The 23922-nt window shown below is 40.2% G+C and overlaps 1 protein-coding gene across 6 annotated transcripts in view; it reads right to left on the bottom strand.

The window, feature by feature from the left end:
- Window positions 1-23922, bottom strand: part of SLC4A4 (solute carrier family 4 member 4) — a 370094-nt gene that overhangs the window by 96145 nt on the left and 250027 nt on the right. For all 6 annotated transcript variants that reach the window (XM_069594319.1, XM_069594322.1, XM_069594321.1 and 3 more), the window contains exons 8-12: window positions 18271-18428; window positions 10521-10608; window positions 8138-8292; window positions 7085-7198; window positions 4804-4978 (exon numbers count right to left, since the gene is read on the bottom strand). In XM_069594319.1, coding sequence (XP_069450420.1) covers window positions 4804-4978; window positions 7085-7198; window positions 8138-8292; window positions 10521-10608; window positions 18271-18428 — 690 coding nt within the window. The remainder of the gene's footprint in view (window positions 1-4803; window positions 4979-7084; window positions 7199-8137; window positions 8293-10520; window positions 10609-18270; window positions 18429-23922) is intronic.

Below are 23922 nucleotides of genomic sequence, written 5' to 3'. Positions count from 1 at the left end.
CAAGATTTGCTTCAAAATAGGTGTGTGCATATGTATATACACAAACACACACACATAATGTAATATATATATATTACACATATATGTGTGATTATTGAATTTACATAACTGAGAATGTATGTGAATACTAATTACATATATATTTCTCTGAAATGAATGCTTAAATGTAAATTCGTGTCATTGAGTAGGCAAGACCTCCTGAAGAGAAGTTGGCAGAAGAGTTTGCTTAAACGACACCAGTGTGGGTGACTCACTCATGTTGTCACAACATGCTTCTTCTGCCCAGCATCCATGTCTATTTGTAGCCTCACAATAAAGGTCCTACGTGAACGTCTCTCAGCTGCCCGCCTCTAAAAGCAAGGACACTGTACTCAGCTGACTCATTTGAGCTGCCTGTGCTTTTGTGAATAACCCACTGCCACATTTATGAAGGCATGTGATACAATTGAAGATTATTTCAGGCTATGCCAATGCTTTTCTGCTCCATTCTGATCTGGTGTTTAGAAAGTCAAATGAAGAAAGATTTCACCCCTTTAAACAGGTCCACTACAGACCACTACTGGTATCTCGGGGGAGCATAAAAAAGATTGCTTTATCAACTCTAGATTGTAAATACCATCAGAATAGGGATTCTTACCTACTTTGCTCATGTTACCTGTATCCCCAGGACTTAAAACAATGCCTGGTACACAGTAGATACCCAATAAATATTCACAAAGGAATGTATCGACATCTGCCTTAGACTGGTAAAACAAGCTGGGCCTTGACACCAAATCCACAAAGTATTTTCTTTTCCTGATGCCAAGTCAAGAAGACATTTACTGCCAGAACATCAAAACCTCTGTATGTTATAAGATGACCAACAGGCTCATGAAGAGATGGTCAACATCACTAATTGTTAAAGAAATGAAAACCAAAACTACAGTGAGAGTTTTCATCTCACACTGGTCAGAGTGGCTGTCATTTAAAAAGTCTACAAATAACAAATACTAGAAAGGGTATGGAGAAAATGGAACCCTCTTACACTGTTAGTGGGAATGGAAACTGGTGCAGCCCTATGGAAAACAGGATGCAGGTTCCTCAAAAAATCAGGAACAGAGTTGACATATGATCCAGCAATCCCTCTCCTGGGCATATATTTAGGAAAAAAAACCCTGTAATTCAAAAAGATGCATGCACCCCAATATTCGTATCGCAAAAACCACCTCTGTATGTTAAAGAACATACCCTTTCAGTTTTGAGACACTCTTCAACATATTAAATTCACCTTATTCCCTGGTCTTCAAAATAGATAAAACCAATAGATACACCCATCTAAGTCATCTACCACTGCAAGAAAACCTAATTAGATGACTATAAGCAAAATTTTTCCATATTTAAATTCTAGGGCATGTAAAATTACTATGTAACTATTGAGTTGGGTATGCATGTGCACGTCCTAGTCAAATTATATTTACCCATATTATATCAAAAAAACCCATTGAATCTATGAACTCATTTACTAACAGCATCATTCCATCCAAAAGAAATTCATAAGAGTATTCTGTTCAAGAAATAGCTATTAACGATCATTAATTTTTTAATCCCTGTTTTTCAATGTTTTTGCCACCCACTGAAAGTACCAAATTTTAGTGTTTCACTCCACATAGTTCTTAAAACAAAAAAGTCTTCAGAAATGACATGAAGACTAAATATATGTATATATGAGTGTTAAATATATCCAACACTATTTTCATTCAGAGAAAGTTTTTAAAAAAACGAATTCAGTTTCAGTGAAACTATCAATGGAGGTTATATAATTTATTGATATAATGGTCCATTATGTCTGACAAATTATCCTCATAGGTTTCAATTAGATACTTGATTAAGTCAACTCCCAGAAGTAACATCCAGCAAATGGTCATTTTAATGGACATCCTGACACACTGAAAGCATTTATATTTCTCCTAAAATCTTTAGAATCCAGAAAGTAGCTTACTCCACCAGCAAGGCCTCTCCCACAACACTTGTCACAGAGGATAAACCCACAGTAACTATATATGTTACATCACTGAATCTTTACAGAACTCGCTCATATGCAAAACAATGCACCACGAGGAGGGATCAACAGCAGACTTGAACAGATCTCTCTCTCTCTCTCTCTCGTGTGAGATGCATCATTTTAAAGCTAAGTCTCATGAAGTTGAAGAGTTCAATTCAGCTTAAAAAGGCAAAAGGGTAACACATAAGAAGTGTCATTATGTCTCCATCTCAATAAGAACATTAAAAAAAAAACACATGTTGAAAAATTATCTTCACCTGAAAGTCTATCTATAGTGTACAAGACAGAAGGAGGTTTTGCTCTTGCTACCCTCTCAAAATCACAGCTTTCTGTGATTTTTCTTTTTTTTAATATAAATTTATTTCAATTGGAGGTTAATTACTTTACAATATTGTATTGGTTTTGCCATACCTCAACATGAATCCACCACAGGTATACACATGTTCCCCATCCTGAACCCTCCTTCCTCCTCCCTCCCCATACCATCCCTCTGGGTCGTCTCAGTGCACCAGCCCCAAGCATCCTGTATCCTGCATCGAACCTGGACTGGCGATTCGTTTCATATATGATATTATTCATGTTTCAATGCCATTCTCCCAAATCATCCCACCCTCTCCCTCTACACAGAGTCCAAAAGACTGTTCTATACATCTGTGTCTCTTTTGCTGTCTCGCGTACAGGGTTAGCGTTACCATCTTTCTAAATTCCATATATGTGTGTTAGTATACTGTATTGGTGTTTTTCTTTCTGGCTTACTTCACTCTGTATAATCGGCTCCAGTTTCATCCACCTCATTAGAACTGATTCAAATGCATTCTTTTTAATGGCTGAGTAATACTCCATGGTGTATATGGACCACAGCTTTCTTATCCATTAACATGCTGTTCAGTCGCTCAGTTGTGTCTGACTGTTCGCGACCCCAAGGATTGCAGCATGCCAGACTTCCTGTCCTTCACTTAACATGAGGTTGCCTGTATTATCTTCTTCATGCTGGCCTCAGGGTGCTTCCCCAGTGCTTCTTTCCTCCACTTTTTTCTTTTGAATGATGTATTTTAATTATCATTAAACTTTCATTTAGATGAAGAATAGCCACGCAATTTGAATACAGACAGATTTTGTAAAAATACCATTACTGAATTACTGTTACAATTAATTTACTCATTTTTGTCTATGAATGAGGAAAAAAGGGGAAGACACCCTCTTCGTATACTTCATCTTTGTGTCTACAATGCTTGGCTTCTATCCCCCATACTTGGGAATATACAGCTAAGTGCTTTCTGGCCAGCACAATGTAATTTTTAAAATGTTGATCATTGGCCAATATTTCAGAATCACCAGATTTCACTTAAGAATTTGAATTCCAACCTCTCTTTGGAAATCAGAAAATGAATAATGAGTGTATATCCACATGGCAACAAGGAAAGCCAAATGGCAACTGCCCCCTTTCAAAGGAGCGGGAGGTCACGGGAGGCATCACGGTGCCCTGCTGTGAGAAAACCCAAGCCAGCCTTGGTACAGTCACAGGGGGAGCCCCCAGCCCCAGCAGCAGTCACGGGAGGAAAGAAGCCCTCAGGCAACTCCAAACTCAGCTGCCAAAACACTGCAAGTCTACAAGGACCAAAGGGAACCAGCCACCCAAGTCCATCAACCACCAAAACCAAAAGAGAAAAGGAAAAAATGGTTGGTTGAAGCCTCAGATTTGGGGTAGCATGCTATGCAGTAATAGATAAAGACTAAAAGATGAAAGTGCTCTTAAAAAGAGAAATAAAATTGTTTAAAGTAATGTCTCCCTTTTTGCTTGGGTCAACACAGATGTCACAGAGCGTCTCCATCTTAATTTTGTGTTTAAGCAGAAATCTAAATTATGAAATGTGCCCAGGGGAGAAAACAGAAGTAGAAAAAAAGCAATCCTTTGGAAGCAGCTCTATTATTTTAAATAAGCTGGTTGGCAGCACTTATTAATGTCACATAGGTTAAACAGTAATAAGTAGTAACACAGAAGAACAGTGTTTGAAAAGGGCTTGAATCTGGTTCTTTTCAGCTTCACTCACTACTCTATACTCCACAACTAGCACAATGCCTATTTTTTTCCATAATGAATGGATCAACTAAAAGAGGTTTTGTACATATCTTTCTGATTATGGGAATTAAAAATATCTTTTCTATCACTAAAACTTCAGCTATTATGGCTACAAAAGAAGGGCAAATGCCACCTGCATAGCAAGAATAAAGCTAGAATCTTAATGGCTTAATGAGAGGCAGATCCAGGAATAGGAACACCAAATCGTAGCTTTTATCCTTAAAGCTGAGTTCTTCCCATAAAGATACAAATTCATTCTTGAGCAAAACACCCATCGTCTGCTCACATGTAAAAGGAAGCTAACCAGACATTCCCCCAAAACTTGATATATCAAGTTTAACAGTGTGGTCCATACATTCAAGGTAACAGAAGATCAAAACCTTATACCCAGCACAAAATTAAAGCAGCTGATCTGCTTTTGCCCAAATAGAGCTATATATCCTCATTTCCTTCCCTTCTTTTCCCCACTTGTGACTCAAGCCAGATTTCATCGAGCTATTTTTGTAACTACTAAAATGCTGGAAATACAGCAGCAGACCAGAAGCAAAGTAAAATGCACCATCCAGCAAAAGAAAGAAAATCACGCTGAGTAACTGAAAGGCCATCTGCTTCTCGCTGAGCTGCAGGGGTGAGGAAGGCAATCTGGCTGTACTATTTGTGTCTTCCCCAAAACCAAACCCACCTGCATGTTGTCAGTGGCATCCCCAAGCAGTCCTCCAAAAGTGATAGCATTAGTTACAGTTGCCAGATAAATGAAGAGAATTGCTGAAAGAGCCTGAATATTTAAAGCATCATAAAAATCACTGGCAAAAAACGGTGCTTTCCTCTTTATGTCCTTAATTAGTCCACCACAGAACCTGGGTAGGGAAAAAGCAAACGTGACAATGTAAAATAAAGTATTGGGCAATGAACCAAGAGATAACTTATTTAATCACAGAGAAGGTGTATTTAAAGTGTTTGAATCAGCAAGATACTATTTCAGCCCTTAAGATAAAATCAGAAAACTGTAAAGGAATACATTTTCTTCTGTCTTCTTTTTGATCACCAAATTAGGCAGTCACATCCCCTAGACTGTTGGTCTTAGATGAGAGTGAATTGTGTAGATGAATTCAGTGTCAGTGTCTGAAAGAAAACATCCCAACATGTGAGCCGATCCTAAGGCCCTTTCTGATCTGGTCAGAACTTCCATCCCAGCCTCATTCATTCATTCATTCATTCCACAAACGTGTATTGGTCATTTGGGATATGCCCAGCACTATTCTGACTACTGGAAATACAACAGTGAATAACACAGGAAAAATACCCACCCCCCTGGAGTTATTTTCTGAGTGAGGCGAACGAAATAAGTAAAATGCATGGGGCTAAAAATCAAAGAAAAAAATTAAATGGGGATCTGGGTTAAATGCTAGAGTTGCTATGGCTGAAATATCAGAGTGGCCAGAACAGGACTCCTAAAGGGTGACTCTGGGGTGAGGATCGGAAAGAATGAAGGGAGAAAGCTATGCAGGTGCGTCATGGAGGAGCGTAGCAAGCTGAGCCTCCTCATATCCACAGGCAGGCCAGCTGCCGGTCATGTGCCAGCTCACTCCCTCAGCCAAACCTCACTCAGCTTTCTCCACGTTGTGCCTTCTGCCTTTGATGTCTTCCCTCGGAGCGCTACAACCCTTGGAAGTCTTGATCCTCCACTCATGCTAAGACTTGCACTATGCTCTCACACATTCTCAGGATTGTGTGTCTGTCTGCCTTAGCCGCATTCAATGCCCTGCTTCAGTTTTCTTGGTATGTACAGACATAGTGCATGGTAGCAGACATGCAATGCACTTAGGAAAGTTAAAATATCAAAGATTACAGTCGGATTAAATAAAGAAGTTAAATCCCAGAAATTGTATCTATAGAAGAGGAAAAGGATATTTCTAATGGGAATAGTTTGTAAAGAACCATTCAGGGAAAAACGGGGAGAGAGAAGGTTCTGTTCTCTAGTCTTTCGGAAGAGGAGAGAAATAACATCCTCTTCATTTGGGAAACAAACCCAAGTGGGTTATTGGAGAAAGAAAAGAACGTCATTTCATTCAGATTCAATTGTCTGTTAAAAGGACATACCTTTGTGTTTTCAGAAATCTGAAGTGTTTTTTAAAAAGTCATATCTTCATAAATGAGTATCCTACCTAAAACGGTACTTAATTCAGATTGAAATGGAGAACCTAATAGTGAAGGCATAATTCTAATAAAAAGAGATTTAGCCAAAGCTGCCTGAGGAACCTGAATTCCTCACTGCAGGCTGAGGAGACGGTGGCCTGGCAGTCACTCATTTCTGTAACATGTAACTCTGTACATGTTCTATAACTCGGTACTCTGTTCTATAATATGGGTACACTTCTGAGTAAATGTATCAGGAAGAGATGGAATCAAGAAAGTCAAGGGCGGGGAGAGACCGGCCTTTCTGCCACACCCAGCCCCCATCTCTCTCTCTAACAGCTCTCATCCATGCCACTGCCGTCACACTGGCCTCTGTGCCAACCCAGCACCCACTAGACACCCTGCTGTTCTCCATCCCCCCCCCCCCAGGATCTGCCTCCCCACTTCTTCAGGACTTTCCTCAAACGCTGCAATTCCCTTTATGGCCTTCCCTTACAGACCACGCTATGTAAAATGGTATTACCTAGTACCTTTCGCCTGTTGCAAAACTCCCGACTTCTGCTTTGCTTTGCCCCATACAATCAGATTCACATTTCGTTATTTGCTCACTGTTTGTCTCCCACCACTACAAAGTAAGACCCCTAAGGACAGAGGTTTTCCATTCATTCACTGCTGCAGCCCAAGCACCTGGGACTAACAGATATACCATAAACCTGTGTTGGCTGACCGAACATACAAACCAGTAACAAAGCACTGATGGAAAGATTAAGGGGAATTCAGACCAGAAGGGAACCTCATCATGAATGACAGAAGAATCCATTGGTTACCTTCCAGTGCGCTGCAACTCCTCGCAATCTGCATGTCCTCCTCCTCCATGGCCTCCATCGTGAGGCGTGTCCCCATTCATCTGAACATTCTCTCCACCTGAGTACATATTCTTTCTAATCAAGACAGCAGAGCCCAAGAGAAGATTAGTTTTATTTTATTCACCTGCCTCTTAGCTACACCGTGCACTAACTAATGAAGAGATGGACCAAAAACCCTTCGGGAGAGAGATCATTATTTCCTGCCACCATCCTGTGTGTGCTTAATCGCTCACTGGTGTCTGACTCGTTGCGACCCCATGGACTGTAGGTTCCTCTGCCCATGGGGATTCTCTAAGCAAGAATACTGGCATGGGTTGCCATGCCCTCCTCCAGGGGATCTTCCCAACTGAGGGATTGAAACCAGGTCTTGCACATTTCAGGCAGATTCTTTACCGTCTAAGCCACCAAGGAATCCCGTGAATACTGGAGTGGGTAGCCTATCCCTTCTCCAGGGCATCTTCCTGACCCAGGAATTGAACCAGGGTCTCCTGCATTCCAGGCAGATTCTTTACCAGGGAAGCAGACAACTTTAATGTGTTCTAGTTAGAGCCAAAAAAAATGAGTAGATGAATAAAAAGTTGAATAAACTGTATGTTGTATGAAAGGGAAATTGTTTCATCTGGAAAACCACAGATTTCTAAAAAATGGCTTCCCCTCAATTATCTCACCCAATTTCTTAACCTCTTAAATCTACAGGGAGTCACCTTGAATAAACTGATCTTTCCACCCATAAAGGCGTCCCAGAAACATCCCAAAAGAATCTCTACAGTGAATGCCAATATCATAATCTGAGATCTCTAATTTGTAATCACTGAAGAATATCACCACATGCTTATTTTCCAGTGTCAACCAAATGTCAAACGAAGGCACATATGTGATTCATTTGAGATAATACCTCAAGTTGAATGGAAATCTGTCAATATTAAGGCACTAGACAGAACCTCTTTCCTCTTCCAAAAACAAAAAATATCTCCTTCTTAAAGATTAAAACTCCCAATGGCCTGATCATCTTACCTTTTGTCAGACGATGGAAGACTCTTAGGAGGCTCTATCCTGATTGCTGGATCCCATTCCCCAGGTGGAAGGACAATGACTTCATCTAGGAACTCATCTATGCCAGCAATCAGGTCCTGCCTATCTTTCGCTTTATAAGCAATGTCATGGAACACCTAAAGAATAAGAAGAGATGTGCTGATCCAACAATAGAACTCTCCACATGCCTCAGATGTGGAGGCTGAAGAATGCAATCCATAATCTACTTTAACATTACTGTGACCATAGCCTCATATTTCCTACTGTTCAGCTTAATCCAAAATTTTTCAGTATCTAGATTATGAACCCAAAGAATATAGGTAGAGGCATGAGAAAACAGCTGTGCTTCTTTTATATGATTTTTTCCTAACAATACCATAAAATAGCATTGCCTTTCATCTCCCACTGGTATGTACTATTACTGATATGGTTGCTATGGAAGCCAGATGAAAATAGTTTAGAGAAATACACAGACAATCATTCCCTGAAATAAAAACTACTGGGCCAAACCACTGCTTCTAATTCAAGAAGGAAAAGTTCAAACTGAGTGTTAAGACTGGTTAAAACTCCAACTCTGCAGCTCTCAAACACACAAATAATGCGAGTTAAAGCAAAGGGGTTTTAAGTAGGTGATCATCTGTCTGTTTTTTAGGAAGCCAATAACCAAACCATCCAAGGTAGCAAATGTTCCATGGGTTTTATGCAAATATCCAAAGCAGGAGCTTCCAGATGTGTATCATACTCTTTGTCAATCATTCCATTCTCCTAACCTGCCTGATAAATCTGAAAGTCCTTTATACATAACCCAAGCCCTTCATACCTCGTAAGTCAAATTCTTTAGTCTCCAGGAAAGAAGATGGCTCCTGTTTGATACCTTTGGCTATTCTTAAAGATTGCTAAGTCTTTTCTCCTCAGTAGAATTTGTAAAAGCTATCAAACAAACAACACATAACGGTGTGGGGGTTTGGGGATTTATGGGAGATCATTCAAAGTGTAAGCATAACATCTGCAGTGGACACAACTGGCTACAGCCTTATTTTCTCCTGCTACTTACTTCCCACTATGGAGGCTGGAAAGTCAGTCACTTTCTTAGCCTAGCCTGCAGGTAAGGATGGGCAGTTCTGACTCATGGGATTAGAAAAAAAGAAAAAAAAAATGTGTGGGGGGAGCATTAAAACACCAGTTCAAGAAGAGAGACACAGCGAATATACCTTGCCTCCTCCTTCCTGCTTTGCTATAGATGGTGTGACTGGAGTTGACAGCAGTAGCCATCTTAAGACCACAAAGCAAGAGCCTTGGCACTTGATTTACCATTAAGCAGTTAACTTAAACCAACTCCAGCAACTGCTTACCTCCAAATTTCCTAATATGTGCACAAAACAAACCCTAAATTGTTTAAGCCACAATAAGTCAGACTTCCTGTTATTTGCAGCCCAAAACATTTCCTTTTCTTCTTTTTCTTTTTTGCCTAACACATTTCTAATCAATACATCTTAGGGTGAAGAATTAAGAAACTGGAAATATGCAGAAATAAATAAAAGAACCCACTGAGATGCTTAGTTGCCTCAAAGGAAAAAAACAGCATTGCTATTCATCAGTGTTCCCAAATTAAGTAACCATCTGAGTAATCACCAAATAAAACTGCCATAACTAAATGCTCTGTTCTCCACTCAACACATGGAGAAGCTAACATATCAAGCAATGAAGCAAAAACAAAACATTTGGCAAAATAGCAAGCTAGAAAGGCATAAAAGCAGAAATCAGCGATCCTATATTCTAACAGTATTTCTCCTACTATGAGACTAGTTCGGAGTTTCAACATGTCTAAGATGTGTGTAGTGACATTCAAGCTATTATGAGAATACAGTCATAATTCCAAAGTGCTAGATACTTGCAGAATGGTTGCTAATGCATTTTAGTATGTGTATCATTCCTTCCCACAAGATAAGAAAACCACAAAAACAGGTACTTGCTGATCCCTAAGGGAAAATGCATCTTACTATGCGTTATTTTATAAAACCCATTTCTGAAACAAAACACTTGAATTTGCAGGATGAATATATTAAACATTTTAACAGATTATGTTAATACAGTGACTTGAATCGTTTAAATAATATTTAACATACTTCAGTTTTCAGAGCTGAAAATGTTTAGAGAAAAGAAAATATGACTTATTCTAACATTAAATTTATTTTTTGAAAACTATTAAAAGCAGATGTCAGCTCATTTGCACACATGACTGTACCTCATGTTTTAAAGAAGGTTGGTAACTGCATAATTCTAGTTGAATAAATTGTGACAGCCAACTCACAGTATGAGAACCCAAGAACGACATTCACAGATCACCATCTTCCCAATTCCCTACCTCATCAGACATCAAGGTGGCAATGGCTCTGCCGATCTCATGGTAAGACTTGGCTTTCCCCTTAGGACCTAAGAGAATGAATAAGAACCTAATGGGAGAGGAAAGAAGCAAAGGCTATAACACATATTTCATCAAACTCAATACACATAACACTGAGACATGTTTAATCCTAATTCATAAGAAGGTTAGGTCTAGAATTCATTTTTAAAACAAAGGTTACAGTCTTGGTAATATGAAAGGCACTCGTCCACACTATTGTGAAACACAAATTGTTGTTCGTTTTATTTGGAAGCAAGGGAGAATTGAGCATGGAACGCTAAAAAGCTTCTTCATGAAAAAGGAAAGGTTCACTATATGAGTAAGTCTTTCTTTTCCAAACTTTCTTTTCTTTCTCTTTCTTCTGACTTTTCAGAATCTTTGGAGAAAACCCATTAAGCACAATAACTAGAAGGACTTAGCACATTTTCTGATTTTTCTGACTTTTCTTCACCCAATATTGATGGTGACAAATGATCCTCTCCATATTTTAAAGAAATATTTCTACTCAGAAGTGGCTGGGAGTCAGCAAAATCCAACTCCTCTACAATAAGCCACATGCTGACAACCAAAGTAAAGGAGGAAAAATATGAGAGAAATTCAATATAAAACATCATTCACAGTTAAAATTCTTTTACAGGATTCCTCATTTTCTTTTCCAAGCTTGTTTTCTTGATAATGCACTGTTCCACAGTAGTTAGGTCCTGAAACTTGCAATAACGAGCTTATCTCCACTCAGGTTCACCCCTTATCATGTTGGAAGGAATCCCTCACTGATCACAGAGCAAAGATGCAACTCTCAACTGGGGAGCAGGAAGTAAATGAATTCAAAAACAGACAAAAGGCAATACTAGACAAATCCCTGCCTTGCTTATTTATGCTCATATCTTACCTACCATGGAGATACTGAGGACAATAAAAATGATCACATCCTATGTCTGCACAGCTTTCTAAAGCTTACAAAGCATTTCACACCCACATATCATTTAAACCCCTACTATCCTTTGCTATAAGGACACGTATCTCACTCCCATTTAATGGTGAAGAAACCTAGGCTCAAGGAAGGTAATGGATGGGCTCAAAGACTGTCCCTAATGAATGACAGAGTAGATGGTTGGATGGCATCATGGACTCAATGAACATGAGTTTGAGCAAGCTCTGGGATGTAGTAAAGCACAAGGAGGCCTGGTGTGCTGCAGTCCATGGGGTCACAAAGAGTTGGACATGACTAAGCAACTGAACAACAACAAGATAGATAGGACTTTTTACCTCCTGTTTTTTTTTTTTCAGCACACAATTCTGCTTAATAATACCTGTGCAACCTATACACCAGAGAAAGCTATCCAACTATGACTTCCATAGGCCACTCTGGGGAAAGACGTTGTGGATAGTTAGCTGGGGACAAGAAAGCTTAAGATCTTATGAAACCACAAATGGCTTAGGACATTTGTTGGCAAAATTTTCTTTTTTACTAATTTATTCGTATTTTTGTTGTTTAAGAAAGGGCTATTGATAGCCAACACTCTTCAAGGTATTAGGGTCTGTTCTTAAATGCCCGTGAATAGATAATTCCATTTTTCATCATAAACGTTAATCTAAAGAATAAGAAAAAAAAACAAATTGAGAATGTAAGAAGGTAAATCTGAATGTCTGAATACTCAAAGTTTATACCAGAATAACCATAAAACCATTCAGTGTTTATTTGCTTAGAAACCATTTCTGGAGTGGAGCGGTGAACTCGCTTTCAAGTGTTATCACAGTAGATGAAATGGGCAAAAGCAATCAGCAGGCATGAAAGTCATTCAAGTATGAAGGAAGTCATTATTAGAACTGGGTTTTAATTCTTCTAACTAGGACTTGCCTTTCTCTGAAGCTGAACCTAAATTATACGCCACCATATACAGTATTATCACGAGCTTTTTTTATTGACAGAAAAGTACAATGCACTTTTCTGAAGGGATGGCTCACTGAATGAGTGCAACACCTGAAAAAAATATTTAACAACTAAAGTAAAATACAAATCTCATTAAAAAACACCTACAGTGCTTTTCATATGTCCCAATTCTATTTACTTGTCTACCAAGGGCCAGCTGTCAGGCAGGACAATAGGGCATAGCTTTAGACAGAAGTGGGCAAATGTGGTACAGCAAGAGAACATATATAACACCTGGATGCTTTACTTAATACATTTTTAAATAATGTATTTCCTTTGCCTGTCATTTTTTTTTTTTATTATTTCAGGCTTCCCAGGTGGCACAGTGGTAAAGAATCCATCTGTCAATGCAGGAGACTCAAGAGAGCCAGGTTTGATCCCTGGGTAGGGAAGATCCCCTGGAGAAGGAAATGGCAACCCACTCCAATATTCCTGCTGAGAGACCCCGTGAACAGAGGAGCCTGATGGGCTACAGTCCAAAGGGTCTCAAAGAGTCCGATACAACTGAGCATCTGAGCACATCCAAATATTAGCATCTGAGCACTACACAATATCTAACCCTTTCCAGAACCACTGTCTACATCTTCCTACCTCTCCCCAGTATCTGCATCATGATTATGTTACATTTATAAATATACACTATGGAAATGCATATTTATCAACTGATACGTGAATTAATTATCAGGTTGACTATATGGCAACAAAACCAAAATAGTGTCTTATTAGAAAGTGCAGAAAATGCTCTCAGTCATTAATAGTCCTCAAATAAACTCTGGCAGACAATGGGCAGCTGGTCCAAGGGATAACAGAGTAATGGATCCTCCACCTTAAATCCTATGAGATGAGGGGATACATTTTCTACAAATATTTACTCTGCTCTTTACTAAAGAGCACCAAAGAAGAAATGGCAGTAGCAGACCAGTGGTGATCATTAAAAAACCATTTATCCTAGTAGCAAACCCAGTATATGAGAGCTACAGTGTTTTCATTAAGTTAGATACAAAGGCATAATTCCTCTTTCCTGAGTAATGTGATTTTTATTAAAACATATATATATACGTTCATATATATATATATATATATAAAGTATAAAGAAAATAATCAAGTGCCAAATAGAAATAAAAAGTTATGTATCAGTTAAAATTTTCACATTACTTCAGTCAGGAACCACTGAGTAGATAGAGAGGAACTCTGGACACCCACAAGTAGCAGGAAATATCACCTCAGGTCAAGAATTTCATCTGTAGGGAACCAGACCCTTAGGAAGACTGTAATTTGAAGTGCACTGTTGAAATGGGGGTGAGAGATGAGAGATCTGGGAAAACTAACACCACAGAACAACTCATCGAGTTGAAGTTCCCTCTGCCTAAAACATGTTCTCTCCTCTTTAACCCTCCAAGAAGCAAAAGCTGTTACAACTTGTATGGCAGAAGCACATCTTGCCAAACTTGGCTTTTATAACGTACTCAAAACATCTTTCATGACTCAAGTGGTCTGTTTTGTTTTTTGTTGTTGTTTTTTTTTTGTCAATGGACAGATGTTATTTTTAACCAGAAGCTTTTTTTCTTTATTAACAAATTAGAGTAAACATTACATTTCTGTGGTTGAAAGGGCACAGCCCATATTGCTGGCCCAGGGGAAATAATTTATGTTGCTGAGCTCTTTGTATTCGCTTATAACTAGACACAAGTCACAGAATTTATAATAGTGCCTGGCTGTGTCAAGAATCTTCATGAGGCCCTTCCACTCTGATGTGCTCACTTTTCCATGTAACTAATTGTGCCTGGCAGAGAAGGCAATAGCACCCCAACTCCAGTACTCTTGCCTGGAAAATCCCATGGATGGCGAAGCCTGGTAGGCTGCAGTCCATGGGGTCACTAAGAGCTGGACACGACTGAGCGACTTCCCCTTCACTTTTCACTTTCATGCATTGGAGAAGGAAATGGCAACCCACTCCAATGTTCTTGCCTGGAGAATCCCAGGGATGGGGGAGCCTGGTGGGCTTCCATCTATAAGGTCGCACAGAGTCAGACACAACTGAGGCGACTTAGCAGCAGCAGCAGCAGCAATTGTGCCAGGGGAGAATGCCTCTAGCATTCACCACAACAAAAATCAGTACCAGATGATCTGCATCCAAAACCAATGGACCATACTCATATTCACAAAATAATTATAGGCATAAACAGAGCATAATATCAGAAAAAGAGCCAGCCTTCCTAAACTACTCCATCTTTTCAGAGATGTGCACCCCTCCTCCTTCCTTATATATCACAGCCATTCTAAAATAAACTCAGCATGTACCAATCCCTTACTTCCTTTTTTTAAAACAATAGTGAATCAAATAACCCATTATTCATATTTAGTGGCTCTGGAAAATGTGGCTAAACTGTAGCTTCCTCAATAAATTCATAAGGAGCACAGACCCATCATAACCAACCATACTGCACACAGTAAACAGCAGTGAGCCACTGGAAGACTGTTACACAAGACAGAACTGAACCAGCAAGACCTCCATCCCAATTCCTCTATTAGAAATTTTATGGTTTTGACAATTAGGCACAAAGAATTGCTTTCAGGCAGATCATTATTTATAACATAAAATAGATGTTAACTAAGGGTGACACAAAGGGGTAAACATTCTAATTTTAGAGAGGGCTAGAGCTCCCTTTATAATTATTTGCCTCAGATGTGAAAATCAAGGTAAGAAAAGCATAGATTGATCAAGGGCTTTGATTAGTCTTCATGGGAAAACCCTAAAGCATTTTATTGCAATCCATTCTAGGAGTCTCCTTAGATTTTCCCAAAGAGCCTGGCTTCAGAGTCAGAAATCTGCGCTGACAGTGCGTCATCCATGTGGCTCCATCTCTGAACTGTAAAATGGGAACTATATTCATCTCCATGTGGCCCATAAATATGACTGAGCGGCAGCCTCAATGGAACAGATGTAAGATGACAGCAAAGCAAAGTGCCTCTTAAGACACTAAGAAAATCATAAACATACCCAACTAAGTCCCAAAGAACAAAGTTTATCTGCTTTCACATGGATGACAAGAAGGTCCTCTGTGTAGAAAACATCTACACAGTTTGTAGGAGTCCAGCTGCAAACAGAAAGCTAAACTAAATCAAGCACAGAGCAGAGTGGATAGAGAAATTCTTGAACTCTATGCAAAGGGAGTGGCTATTATCATATTTCCTAAAAGATGCATGGTAGTAATGCTATTTATTATAAATAGTAAGAATAATAATAATAAGTAAAAGAGCCTGTCTTCCACCTTCAAAAGGAAAGGAAAAATGGAAAAATTTTTTCAAAAGAAAAAATGACCGTCATTACAAGATGTGCACAGAAACAGATTTCTCAGGTTTCTGTGCAAGATAGCGGGGTGGCATGCATGTTAAAGCACACAGCTGAGTGCAGAGACATCTTCCACAATGACCACCAGGCTCCTTGTGGGATTTCCTTTATTGGATTTCACAGGATGCAGCCATTGTAAGTGGCCCTGTATTACTCACACACAAAAAAGCTAATGAGACTCCCTTCTCAGTGATTACAGCTTGCCCTGGTTCAGAGGATAGCAAATGGATAAAACTATTTCCTGGAAAAACGTTAACATGCTAGGATATATTATTGAGATTACTGCCCTGAAATAGCTTTATGACATTATTGAATTATATTCCCTTGAATAGACTGGGCTCCTTTTCTCAATTCAAATAATGCTTGATTTTTACCTCTAGACTAGTACCATTGTCCAGGACGGAAAAGATGAGCCGGAGAGGAGCAGATGATAAGAGGGACTCCCAAATGGTCACGACCCGCTACTTAATGAGCTTGTGTTATTGTTTAAATAAAAAACCTTTTAAAATATTTTTATTTGTAGCTTCTAGAGAAAAAGAATAAAAAAATTAAAAAGAGCAACTGAACACTTCTTGGCATGTCTTTTTCTTTCAAGCTCCAGAAAAGTTGGTCCAAAGAGACATAAATAAAACCAAAGGGACATGCAAGCTGGAGTTCAGCCATGACTGAGTCAGCTAGCTGTTCACCAGGTGATTGCTCAGATGGACCTGCAAGGCTCTGCTGGAATGTTTTCAAGCAAAAAGCTAAGTTACAGAAAACACAAATCATGATACTCCCATTAACTGAATAAGCTATAACTATCCCCTTTCCTCTGCTATTTGTCCAATGACTGCTTATATTATTCCTATATTGTTATATGACAAGTATTCTCCCTGTTGTTAGTGTCTAAGAAATAGAAAAATGGGATAAAAATGCCTGCGTGAAAAAGAATGGCCTGTAATGTAAAAAATGGAAGGCCATAAGGAAATGTTCTCCTAATTTTCCTCCTGAGTTGGCTCAAAACAAATCTTGAGCCCCTTATCTTGTTGGTTTACCTTGCTCAGACCATCTGAGACCACTGGAAATCCATAGCCTCTCCTGCTCACCTGGAGAAACCTAAAGAAAAGTTCCCTGTCCTTGCCCTGGGCACTAACCCCCACAAAAGGCCCTATTTTATAATAATTTTCTAATGTCAACCTGAAGATTATAGACTTCTCTTTAACCTATTCCTAAGAACAAATTTATTTGAAGCATTAGCTTCCATTTACCTACCACACTTGACACAGAAGTCAAGCTTCCTAGCTCCTCTACTGGGCTCAGTTACAGAGGAAAATAAAAAGGATGACTTCTAAGGTACTGTGCAGCATGAGTACACGATTGTAATAACACTAATATACCTTCTTTTAAAATAAAACTTTATGATTCTTAACACATAACAGTAAAATATACAAATTTAAGTGTACAACTTAATGATCTTTACTTTTGTGCATATATATAATAAATACATATTGTTATTTAGTCGTTCAGTCATGTCCAACTCTTTTGCGACCCCATGGACTGTAGCCTACCAGGCTTTGTCCACATTCTCCAGGCAAGAGTACTGGAGTGGATTACCATTTCCTTCTCGAAGGGATTTTCCCGACCCAGGGATTAAATCTGCATCTCCTTCACTGGCAGGAGGATTCTTTACCACTGAGTCAAAACACATATATACATGTCTATATATGTACACACAGACACATTTACATATATTGATATATATAATGTGTCAATGGCAACCCACTCCAGTACTCTTGCCTGGAGAGTTCCATGGACGGAGGAGCCTGGTAGGCTACAGTCCATAGGGTCGCTGGGAGTCGGACACGACTGAGCGACTTCACTTTCACTTTTCACTTTCATGCACTGGAGAAGGAAATGGCAACCCGCTCCAGTGTTCTTGCCTGGAGAATCCCAGGGACGGGGGAGCCTGGTGGGCTGCCGTCTCTGGGGTCGCACAGAGTCGGACACGACTGAAGCAACTTAGCATATGTATGTATGAACATACTCACTATCAATTTTCTAATAAAACAGAGAGCAAATGAAAGCAACTCAGACCTCTGAACCATTTACCATCTATATGATCTCAGAGAAGTTACTTAAACTCTCAAAGTGTTTTTTCATCTATAAAATCCCGTATAGTTTATACCTTAAAAATTATTATGAGTATTAAATAGGCTAATCCATCAGAAACTACTCCATAGTCCAATGAATTATTATAATCATTATTACTACTACACATCTGCCAAGTCAACCAAGAGCATGAAAGTCAAGACTGAACCATTATTTCAAGTTAAACCTTTTCAACATGCTTGCTTTGGATGTACCCTCATCCTATTGGCTCTCTAGCCTGAGGGGGAGGAGTTTTCCCTATGACCACACTGTGGACCCCAGTGGGTCAGGGAGCAGCTTACCTTGTGGGCACAGGGACCTCAGTCAGGGCACCCAGCATGACTGCCTGCTGCAGCCGAACAAAAGCAATGAAAGGAGAATCCAAGAAGTCTACCTCGCCAACAAGCACGTTGGAAGCTTCTGCATCACGTGGCAGTTTTTTCATGAACTTATTCTTCAGCTGCATGGGAAGAGCCAAGAAGACACAACTTATTTCCAGAGAAGGGAACTCAAAGAAATTTCCTTATGAGTCTATGTGCACCAGGCAGGCCCTAGCTAGCCATTCATCTATTATGTCTAACGATTCTATTATAGTAAGTATTTCTCTGTATTTTGGATGCAAAAACATTAAGCGTATAGTCATGTGGTATACATATAAAACAATGTTTACATACATATCAATTCATTTACTTATTCAACTCAATAAACATGAGTTTAAGAGTCTCCTGGGAGCCAGGAACTGATCTAAGCCCTGATGATAAGGGATGTGTCAACTAATGACATGGCCTTCTTGAGCTCATATTCCAGCAAGGGAGAAGTAAAATAGAATTTAAAGTAATGGTAAGTGTTGAGAAGAAAAAGTAAGACATGTAAAAGGATACGTCTTTAGACAAGGAGGTCAGGGAAGGCCTCTGAAGAAGCACATTTGACACTGGGGTAAGGGGACAAGCCAAGTAAAGATCTGGGCAAAGAAAATTCTAGGCAAAGAGAAGAGAAAGTGCAAAGCCTCTGACCAGGCAAGAGCTGGGCAGCAACAGTAGGTGGCCAAGTGTGTGGGAGTAGATGAGCACAGGAGAGAAAACGCAGCAGATGAAGTTGCAGACGTGAGGGGGGCCAGCAGGTGAGGATCTTGAAGGCACAGTAAGGAGTTTCAGATGTTTTAAACAGAACTTACCCACTCAAGACAAGTCCATGGAAAAGTGGAGTACAAAGACCTAAATTTAGGAGATATCACCATGTAATCAGGATTTAAGACCATGCGATAAGATGACACAACCTTGGGTGTAAGTGTAGACAGAGGAAAGGGCTGTCCATTGACCCTTAACATCTGTCCATTGATCCTAAACCCTGGGCTACCTTACCTTTGATAGGAATGGAAGCAGATATTGGCAGAGGACACTGAAAAAGAGCAACCCGGCCTTCACCAACCAGGACTTTAGGTGAAGAAAGGGAACAATGAGGAGAGGATTATCTGCTTCAGTGTCAAAGGCTGCTGGAAGTTCAAATAAGATGAAAACTAAGAAAGGACTAATGATGGAACCTGGACCACGAGGGAAGTCCCAGTGGTCTTATGGGAGACTCCATACTCCCAACGCAAGGGTCTTGGGTTCAATCTCTGGCCAGGGAACTAGATCTCACATGTGACAACTAAGAGTTAGCATGCTGCAGCTATAAAAAGCATCACAGCTTAAAAGATCCCACATGCAGCAACCAAAAGACCCAGCACAGCCAAATTATCAAAAAATGTTTTTTAAAAGTAAGTAAAGACCAATGAATTTGACAAGAAGGACGGGCTGGATGATCCATACAAGAGTGGACACCAGGCTACCCAGTAAAGAATAAGACGTGAAAAAATGGAGACAGGAAGTAGACAGAATTCTTCTGAGATATGTTGCTACCAAGAAAAGCCAAGAATTAAGGAGGTAGGTGAAGAAAGGGATAAATGGAGATTTTTCATGGGGAATGTGATCACAATTTGGAATGTTCATGAAGATGATCTAGTAAAGACAGATTACTACTGTAGGAGAAATGGGCATAACTGCAAATCAGCTCAAGCAACCTTGAACTATTGAGAAGAGAGATATCCATGCATAGCTAGAGGGATTAAATCCAGATGGAACACAGCTCATCCATTCTAACCAGGCAAGGCAGACTCTAGGTAGAGTCAGGGGTGATCTGGGAAGTCTATGGGGTGAAGATGAGGATTCCAAGGACTTACATTTTTTCAGTGAAATATGAATGACCTGATGGTGAGGAGGAGGAAGACGGATGTACATGGGAGCTTGAGGAGAAAGGTAAAGGTGTAAAGTGCTTTTCTTGGAGAGCAACGGTTGCCTTTGCCAACAAAGGTCTGTCTAGTCAAGGCTATGGTTTTTCCAGGGGTCATGTATGGATGTGAGAGTTAGACTATAAAGAAAGCTGAGCGCTGAAGAATTGATGCTTTTCAACTGTAGTGTTGGAAAAGACTCTTGAGAGTCCCTTGGACTGCAAGGAGATCCAACCAGTCCATCCTAAAGGAGATCAGTCCTGGGTGTTCATTGGAAGGACTGATGTTGAAGTTGAAACTCCAATACTTTGGCCACCTGATGCAAAGAGTTGACTCATTTGAAAAGACCCTGATGCTGGAAGGGATTGGGGGCTGGAGGAGAAGGGGACGACAGAGGATGAGATGGCTGGATGGCATCACTGACTCAATAGACACGAGTTTGGGTAAACTCTGGGAGTTGGTGATGGACAGGGAGGCCTGGCCTGCTGCGGTCCATGGGGTCGCAAAGAGTTGGATACGACCTGAGCAACTGAACTGAACTGAATTGAAAGGTTGCCTAACAGTCACTTTGAAAACTTATCCTGTAGACGTTATTCATTCATTTCCCCTCCCAACCCAGCTCCCACTTAGAATAGGCTTGTTCAAGTATCCTACAATGAGTGGGAAACGTCTCCTAACAGCTCAAGGAAAACATCTCAACAATGACAAAAAGATAGAGATAAGAATTTTGCAAGAAGATTTCTGATATACCCTTCTCACCAATATGAATGTCTCCCCACTTAAGTTAAAAGTTACCAGTGAACTTTTTTCTGCCACAGGTTATCACCTCTATGGGAAGTAGGAGGCGTGGCCCAATTTTCCCCAGTAATGAAAAATTACAGTAGAGTTTTATTTTCTATTTCCATATAAATAGTTCTCAAAAAGGGAAAATAAGTGCCATGAAAACTGATCCCCAAAACCATCACCTTCAGTAGCATTTTAACAAGATTCTTGCCTTTGGAACTTCATACAAGAAGAAAACTGAGAGGCAAAAAAAAAAAAAAAAAGGAAGCTGGAACTAATAATTTAGTGGAAACCAAAAAAAAAACCACAAAGGCAAGATATATATTTTTGGATGTTAGAAACACGACTACTTCTAGCAGTAAAAGACTTTTCCAAAGTTTATACCATTAATCCTTCAAATAATACTAATATTTCCAAAAAGTCTGTTTATTTCTACAGATACAAAAAGAGCAGCCATGGGAATAGTCTAAAACCATCAAATTGTTATTATAGTCAAAGGAAGTTGCAGTAATGCATTGCTCTGTGTAACACGGAGTAGAGTGTGGGATATGGTCAAGTGACCCAAAGGCATAATGAAATACCACTGCTAGAGTAATCTTCTTCCGACTCTTTCCAGAGAGAGCTCCCATTACCAACACAGGCCATGAAGCTCTATAATCATCTGATTGTACTTGCCATTCTCTCCAGCACTCTTTGCTGTAGTTAGGTAGGTAATCTGGTCATAATCTCCTGTTTTAGGTACTTAGCTTCCCACACTTAGGACCAGAAAACTGTCCTTTCCTCATTTCTACCTTTTCTAAACCTCCTTAAAGAGTTCAGAACAAGCCTTTCCACTCTCTCAGCACCGCTCCTTGGGATCTCCAGAAGCACGCGTTTGTTTTTTTTTTTAATTTTTTCAATTGGAGTATAATTGCTTTACAATGTTGTGTTTCTGCTGTAAAACAATGTCAATCAGCTGTGTGTATACATATAGCCCCTCCTTCTTGAGCCTCCCGTATAACCCCCATCCCACCTGTCTAGGTCATCTCAGAACACTGAGCTGAGCTCCCTGTACTGTACAGCAGCGTCCCACTAGCTATCTGTCTCACACATGGTAGTGTATGTATGTCAATCCTACTCTCTCAATTTGTCCCAGAAGCATTCATTTTGGAATCATGCTTTTGCCAAGGTTGAAGTCTTTGCTCTTAGCTCCGGGAGGGTTAGAACAGTTTATCCCCCACAGAAGTGATCGCTTCCTTTGCAACATAAGTCAGTTATTGTAAATATTTTGAATGGAAGGAATGAGCTCTGCAGCATTTACAGTCAGACCATAAGAACATTAAATACCCAGGAAAGTTCAAGCGGTTTTAGAGGCCCATTCTAGAACATACTAAATGTCTGGATCTATCACTAAGCAACTACTGACTCACAGAACATGCAGAATATCCCACAGTCATATTCTTCCACAAAATGTTTTACTTGTATGGTACCTTTACTGAGATGACTACACCATTTTGGAAAAATTGAAGCATGTTTTTAAAGCTAGAGGAACTGCATTATGTGCTCAGAAGAGAAGTAGTTACAAAGATATACTCTTTGAGATCAGCAAATCTCACACTGTGTTTGTAGGACACTAGTGTTCTTGAAGAAACTAGTAGCCATTCCAAAATAAAAATGTGTGGTGCCTGAGGTGCCCTGGAACTTAGTCCTCAGATGACTCTTTTCTCTACACACGTTCCTGGATGATCTCGACAAGCCCCCTGCCTTTAAATTCCATCTGTGTCCTGATGGCTCACAGATCTATGGGCTTTCCTGGTAACTCAGCTGGCTAAGAATCTGCCTGCAATGCAAGAGACCCAGGTTCAATCCCTGAATAGGGAAGATCCCCTGGAGAAGGGACCCACTCCAGTATTCTTGCCTGGAGAATTCCATGGACAAAGGAGCCTGGCAGGCTACAGTCCATGGGTCACAAAGAGTTGAACAGATTTACTTCAGCCAGGACCTCTTACCAGTCCCATTACATCTATCCTCAGAAGTCTAATCAGCATTGCAAATTTTACAAATCCAAAACCGAGCCCCCCTCCCAAGAGTCCCCTCAAACTAGCTCATCCTGGAGTCTTGCTCATCTGGTTCATGGCAGCTCCATTTTTCCAATGCCCAGGCCCAGACCTTGCTGTCATCTTCCACACTCCTCCTCTCACACCCCATGCCCATTCTATCAGTGAATCCTGTTGGATCCACCATCAGAGATGTCCAACCATTTCTGACCATCTTCACTGCCACCACCCTGGGCCACATTACAAGCACCTCCCTCCTGGGTTATGGCATTGGTCTCCCAGCTGGATTGTTTGCTTCTGCCCTTGACCCCCGCCCTACTCCCGTCTGTTATCGAATCAGCCAGAGCAATCAAATCAGGAGTCAGATAAAACCTTTTGCTGGTCCCCATTCCACTAAGAGAGACGGCAGTCTTATTACGACAAGCCACAACTCCAGCACCATCGGGCTCCCCATCAGCTCCTTGACCTCGTTTGCAGCTGCTTTTTCCTGGTCTTCTTCAGACCCACCATCCCAGGGGCCAAACCTCCCCTCTGACACACCGGGCACACTCTTCCCTCAGGGCCTTCACATCTGCTGTGTGTCTGAACGGAATGTCTGCAGGGCTCCCTTCCTCACTTCCTTCAGATCTTTCCTTAAGTCACTTCTCAACACTGAGACCTTCCCTGGCCACATTTGTTAAAATTTCCACCTCCCCTTCCCCACAGGTTCTTCTTACTCCTCTGTCCTACCTTATGCTTTTCTTTGTACTTATTACAAACATGCTACAATTTTTACTTATCTTCCTTATTATCTGCCTCCTCACTAGAATGTAAGTTCCCTAACAGAAGGATAATATCCATCTCTCTTGTTCAGTGTTACATCCTTAATG

Source organism: Ovis canadensis, chromosome 6 (assembly GCF_042477335.2).
Source record: "Ovis canadensis isolate MfBH-ARS-UI-01 breed Bighorn chromosome 6, ARS-UI_OviCan_v2, whole genome shotgun sequence".
Taxonomy (NCBI): domain Eukaryota; kingdom Metazoa; phylum Chordata; class Mammalia; order Artiodactyla; family Bovidae; genus Ovis; species Ovis canadensis.
The sequence above is the reverse complement of the archived record's forward strand: the minus strand, read 5'-3'. Positions and strand labels throughout refer to the sequence as shown.